The sequence below is a fragment of the Chelonoidis abingdonii genome, chromosome 22 (genome assembly GCF_003597395.2).
Source record: "Chelonoidis abingdonii isolate Lonesome George chromosome 22, CheloAbing_2.0, whole genome shotgun sequence".
Lineage (NCBI taxonomy): Eukaryota > Metazoa > Chordata > Testudines > Testudinidae > Chelonoidis > Chelonoidis abingdonii.
The window spans coordinates 17,339,426-17,345,882 of NC_133790.1; the positions used below are offsets into that span (position 1 = coordinate 17,339,426).

Here is a 6,457-nt window from a genome sequence, read left to right on the forward strand (position 1 = left end):
TGTTGAGTTCTGTGTTTGTTTTATTTTGGTTTTTTACAAGAGAGTTACTTCCTGAAGAGTGTGTTCTCACTTCAGTTTATGGAGGAATTTATATGTTATCTCCTAGTGTAAATGGGAGTTGTGTGTGCATGTATATATAATATATACATAAAAATTATAGCACACTGTGGTAAGAGTATACTCCCAAAGTCTTTTTCTCTTTTCAGTGTGTGTGCTGAAATGTACTAGCTTTCTTATATATTGACACTGCCTAAATAATGATAGTATTGGCACTAAGTGCTAACACAATAGTTATTAGTTTGATACTCAGCTTAAGTCTGTTTTCTGTGCACTCTCACAACCCCTCCATATCTGAAACACTTTTTTTCTCCCTAAGGGCTCAATCCTGCAAAGTGCTCAGTATCTCCTTAGGGATGCTAATTGCTATCAGCTGCTGCTAAGGCCAAGTTGTGCACCTCACAGGTGTGAACCCAGAGAATCCTCTAACAACAATAAAATGCTCCCAAGTTTGAAATCAGTAACTGGTTCATAATCCCCTTCTCACCAAGGGCGGCTCCAGGCACCAGCGCAGCAAGCGTGTGCCTGGGGGGGTGGCGTGCCGATTGCTGTAAGGGCAGCAGTCAGGGAGCCTTCGGCGGCATGCCTGAGGGAGGTCCACCAGTCCCACGACTTTGGCGGCAATTCGGCGGCAGGTACACCGAAGGCGCAGAACCAGCAGATCACCCACAGAGCCGCCGTTGAATCCACATGACCAACAGACCGCTGGCAGGCAAGCCGCCGAAGGCTGCCTGACTACCGTGCCTGGGGCAGCAAAAACCATAGAGCTGCCCCTGCTTCTCACTAGGGGGTGCATCAAAAATCTCCTGGGAATGAGTGCTGGAAATGCAGATTTACTGACACTGTGACCTAATTCTTGGAAGCATTCCTTTCCCAGGGCTCTACACAGAGTGCCATCCCAGCATATTCGTGATTCAGGGGACCACATCCGTAGGAACCAGTAGCAGGTAGTTTAATACTAGGCCAAAAACCCTTCATAGGAATACCCCTGAAGTCTGGAAACAAAGCTGTGGCTCTAAACTTCGCAGCTCAGGCCCATCTCTAAGAATAACAAGAATGAGAGGGCAAAGCTGTATAGTCTGACTATTCTCACTTAAACCAGTTTTTCAGTGATGGCAGAGTAGAAACCATTTACATTGCAATAAGTGTACAAGGGACTTCTTTTTTTTTTAAGGAGACCATGCTGAAGGTAGTCTCTTGTGGTCGTATGTCTCTGTCTACTGTTATCCTGACCATTGCATCACCGCCACGTATGGTTTAGAAGTTGGGATACCCACTAACATGCAAATTGATACCTGTGTGTGTGTTGCTAACTCTAAAATCAGAAAGATTTTGTTATCTTTCACTCACTTTAAATAACTTTAACTTTATCGCCCAGGTTCAGAAAACACACAAACTCGTCAATGCTGGGATTGCTGATGTTGCCATCCGCCAGGACAAGAAGATCCTGGCAACAGCTGGGTGGGATCATCGTATCAGGATCTTTGGCTGGAAGAAACTGAAGCCCTTGGCAATACTGAACTACCACACAGCAACTGTCCACTGTGTATCCTTCTCAGATCACAGTAGGCCAAGTGAAAGACTGCTGGCAGCTGGCTCCAAAGACCACCGCATTAGTATCTGGTCAATCTATAATCAAACCTCAGGTGCTTTGCACTGTTCTTTGGAAACTAGAAAGCCAGACTGATAAACCAGATATTGTTGTGTGATTAAAATCTGGGGATGGGGAAGTATTAAACCATCTGCAGTTTGAGTGCAAGTCCCCAGAAGGACCTATTCCCTATAGAAAATGTGTTGTTGTAGAAGGGAAAACCAGTGCTAGGAAGGGAAGAATGGATGATCATGCAGTTAAGGCAAAGGCCTAGCAGGGATGGATTCTGTTGCATCCTCTGCCACATGCTTCTTTTGGCAAATTATTTTGATTCTTTGAGCCAGTTTCCTCATCTGTAAAATGGAGATAGGTGTTGTCACTCAGGCATGGTGTGGTCTAAAGTACACTGGTTTCCAAATCATATTGAGATCCTTAATGTACGTAAGTGTGAAGAATCAGTTTTATGTGAACTTGAACCCATTAAACCAACCATAGCAGTTTCTCATGTCAGTTACTTTTTCTTCCCCATAACTGAAAAGCTATCAGACCGACCTTGATTTGTTCACACTTCTGTCAGTTTCTAGCTTAAACCAACAGCCAAGAATGTGACTAGGGATGGCTTTTGGCATTTATGAATTTCATTATGTCCCCTGTCACCTCAAGCCTGGCAATTAATCATAGAAAGAAAAAGGAATCTTTCCATGCACTGCGTTGTAAAGCTATGTAAAGCCTTTTTCAGAGCCAGTGCTAAAGCCTTTCCATAGACTGACTAGCAGAAGGATTTAAACTGAGCAATCCAATTAGCGCCCTTCTCCTTGGAGATTTGGGGTAAATTTTCAGTATGGTGAGCCAGGGATTTGGCTACACATCTCCCATTAACATCAATGGGAATAGCATGGATAAATCCTTCTGCACTACCCTGAAAATTTACCCTTTAGTTTGTCATCTCCATGGTTGTGGAAGCTGAAATCCATTCCAAAAGTTGATTGTTTTTGCTTGAGTCAAGGCACAGTACTAGCATTCTCCTTTTCAAATATATTTGAGCGGTAATAGTCTGTTCGCAGGCCAGGAAACCTCACCACTGAATTAAGGTTTGCCAGTAAGATGCACTTATATGTACACCATAAAAGCAATTAACGTGTGACTTTAAATACAGAGTAATCTTGAAATGCTAGGTGGTTCTTGGCATCAGAAATATTTAGCATCAGAAAAAAAGTGTCTGTTCTGTAAAGGGGGATTTTGGGGATACCAGTGCTGTTCTGTTGATGTTTTATTGAAAATGCTTGTTCCTACCCATTTATGGGGCTGGACATCAAAGGAGAACTGGTCAGAAATGAATTGGACAGCAGCATCAAAAGACTTCAGAACTACAGTTCAAAACCCAAACTTGTGTAATGCTGATGCGAAAGCTAAATATAAAACCTGGGCCTGCTGTGCACCTGTACCGTACATGCAGGGATGATCTTGTTGAACAAGTGTTTTCTAACTCTGTACAAGAAATTTTCCTTAAGTGCCAAGCCCCAATGTTCTTCCAATTACAGAACATAAAATATACTGCAACAAGGCTTTTACTAATAAAACTCTGCACTTTCCGTTTAAAGTGGTGTCACACACTGAAATGTGTCCTGCATTTCTTTGGTTATTTTTCTGTCTATAGTCAGCTCTGTGGAGGTTTATTCTGCAAGTGTGAGTCAGATGAGGCCTGATTCTGGCATCTTTGAGCCAGTCATTGGGAATTGCAGACGCTCATTACATCTAGACGGTATACGTGTATATGAAACGATCATGCCAGGATCTCTACATATCTTCCACTTCTCAGGCAGAAGAGAGGGGTCTGTGCTCAGCAATCTCCATAGCACCATGTTCCTGAGATCCACAAGGAGCCTGACTGAATTATACAAGTTTCGGACGGATTGCCATGTTAGTCTGTATCAGTAAAAACAACGAGGAGTCCTCTTTGAATGATACAAGGAACCTCACAGTTTTCCTCCCCACAAAGCAGGTGGGGACTTATGATGGAAAAAAAGCCACTGTTTCTTATTCTTTTATATTAAATTGCAGTGGTACCTCTCTGATCTCAGAGACTCACCTAATCCTATAACAGGACACCTCTTGCTGAATTCACATGTATTAAGGCCTTGCACCTATTGAGATGAATGGCAAAACTCCTACTGACTCCAGTTACACATGATTAAACCCTAGGAGGTCACCCTTCTCCAGGAAAGTCCTTGGTTTTGATAGAAGTTTTACCAGATTAAAGATTCAGGGCCAGACTCATAGTTGCTGTTTGATTTGTAAATAAACAAATCAGATAAAGAGGGGTTGGGAGTATTAAAGTGAATGCTAAGGCTGTGTCTCCACTGCCACTTTCAGTGCTAAAACTTCAGTAATTTGGGGGTGTGAAAAAACACCCCCCGAGTGACAATGTTTTAGAGCTGAAAAGTGCCAGTATAGACAACGCCGGGCTCCCAGCAATAAAGCTACCACCCCTCATTCAGGGTGGTTATTTTTTATCACCGGGAGAGCTCTCCCCTGACGATAAAGCGTGACTACACTGCCCATGTCACAGGGCTGCCTCGGCCACGCTATAATGTGGGCAGTGTAGACATATCCCAACTTTCAGACCCAATTTACTTTTCTCCTCTATGTAGTTAATGTTTCCTATGTAGTTGCTGTCGCTTTGTTTTTGAGTTGATGAACTCAATCCATGTCAATAGAAAGTGAGCCTTTGTTCATCTGTGCTAAGATATTCCATCTGCAATGGAATCTTTAAAAAAAATACTTCCAGCTTTTTAAAGAATTGGAGTTGCACTGCTGTCTCTGAAACATGCTCGAGTATGTCAAAACCTGATCCAGTACTTGCAATGGAAATTGTAGGGTGACATGACACCTAATCTTATTGAACATTCTTTATTCATTAACAGCTCTTTCAAGCCTTCTCCAAGCAAAGATTAATAAGCAAAGCACTTGCTAATTGAGAGTATTGTTCGATCTGGGCTTGTAGTTTAATCTCTGTTCACTGACAAACTTACCAGCAGTCTATTTTTCTCTGGCCTTAAAGGCAGCCTTTGTAGTCAGAGTTCACTGTCTATCATCGTTGTGGAGATGCTCAAAGGATTCTTAAAGTAGCCTGATATTTACTATTTACTAGCTCTTTGCAAATATTCTTATATGTTCCTTCATGATCAAATTATCACCCTTTGCTGCAGTAGATGTTTATATTTGTTTGACTAGGTAGTTTAAAAAAAAAATCTCAATCCTGCATAAGAACAAATTAAAATTAAGGAGATGAACACAAAACTTCCATCCCTCAAATAGCTACACCCATCAGGGCATGGAGTGTTATTAACTTTAAGAGGAAGGAGGACCTGTATGTGCAGATCGACATGCAGGAATAGGATTTGTATTTTGCCTCTTCAACCTGCACATAGTAATGAGTACTTCATAGGTGAAAGAGTTAATCGGCACTGTACATTAGCAATGATATTTTACTTTCATCATCCTAATCAATTGTGGGGGGTTAAATGCATTTTTTAGTTTCCATCTAAGTTACTGGATCTAAAGATTTGCTTGGATACATTATCTGACTGCACAGTCTTGATCTGGATCACAACTTTCCTGAAATTTATAAAGTTATTTACTTCAGGATCAAGACATAAATCTCAGTCTCAGACCTGAACTTTCCCAAAGTAAAGACGTGTTCAAAACAAAGTGTTGGGTTGGGCCTGTCTCCAGGACTATAAAAATGTCACATCTACCTGATCACATCCAAGAAACTAGTATAAAATATTCCCAGAAGAGTTAAAATTCCTTCTTAAAATGTAATATGGTCATGTTTATCCCACTGAAGAATTCACTTGATTCATTTGCTATCAGGAAGGTTTTGAGTAAAGAACCACCACAAACCGATGGAGTTAGCCCCTGAATCTCACCTGTCAGAGAGGAATAGGACTAGCCTGTACTTGGCTTAAAGGAGTCAGGAGTGAAGGTGATGACAGCTAAATTGTTGCAAAAAGGCTTCCTCCCAAGAAGTGGTGTATCTGTCACCCTGGGGGAGGGAGTGGGAAGCAACCAACATTCATAAGCTAATTGAAATAAATCCCAAACACTAGCATTTGTACAGCAATTACATGGAATATTTATCACCAATGGGATGAATGCTGACCTCTGACCCTCAGATGTTGCCTGTAAATGAATCCGTTAGTTCCAAGCTCTTCCTCTGCTCTGAATGTGGTGAGCAGGGTGTTCTCCTTCGAAGTGGAGATGAGCTAGGGAAGAGGAAGATAGCTCACCCTAGTCAGTGTGAGGGCCTGTGAAAAGAGCAAATTGTAAAACCTTCCCTCCTGTACTCTGAAATTGAAATTAGTGATTACTAATGGTGGCATAAATCACACACTGTGGATCCCTACTGGGACTGTTGCAACTTTTTTTAAAGATGGATAGCTTTAAAGTCAATGCTGTGTTATGGTTTCTAGTATGTTTAAAATGCACCTTACAAGACTTGATTTTGTCCAATGCTAGCAAACAAAACTACAGACTCATAAACTTTTTCTTCTCTTCAGTGTCCCCAGTAGAGCTAAAGAGGTGAAATAACTCACTAGTGCAGCAGCCAGGTTAATTATCTGAGCAAAGTGCAAGAATTGCTGAGTGGAAGATCAATGCATTTCCTTACCTAGCATTGTCACTGTGGTGTGAAAATGTGGATCACTGTGTCCTGCTTGGTTGAATAGGACATGATGTGTTAAGACAACAATATGTGTTTCAGCCAAGTGGTGATGCATGCAAAGCCTTAAAGCATGACTTTACAGT

The 6,457-nt window shown here is 41.6% G+C and overlaps 1 protein-coding gene across 4 annotated transcripts in view; it reads left to right on the top strand.

The window, feature by feature from the left end:
• GNB1L (G protein subunit beta 1 like) overlaps nucleotides 1–3,261 on the top strand; it is a 49,618-nt gene extending 46,357 nt beyond the window's left edge. For 3 of the 4 annotated variants that reach the window (XM_075059842.1, XM_075059840.1, XM_075059841.1), the window contains one exon: nucleotides 1,436–3,261. In XM_075059842.1, the coding sequence (XP_074915943.1) occupies nucleotides 1,436–1,744 (309 nt within the window). In that variant the 3' untranslated portion in view covers nucleotides 1,745–3,261. The remainder of the gene's footprint in view (nucleotides 1–1,435) is intronic. The other variant, XM_075059843.1, reaches the window with a different exon arrangement.
• Nucleotides 3,262–6,457: the final 3,196 nt, after the last annotated feature.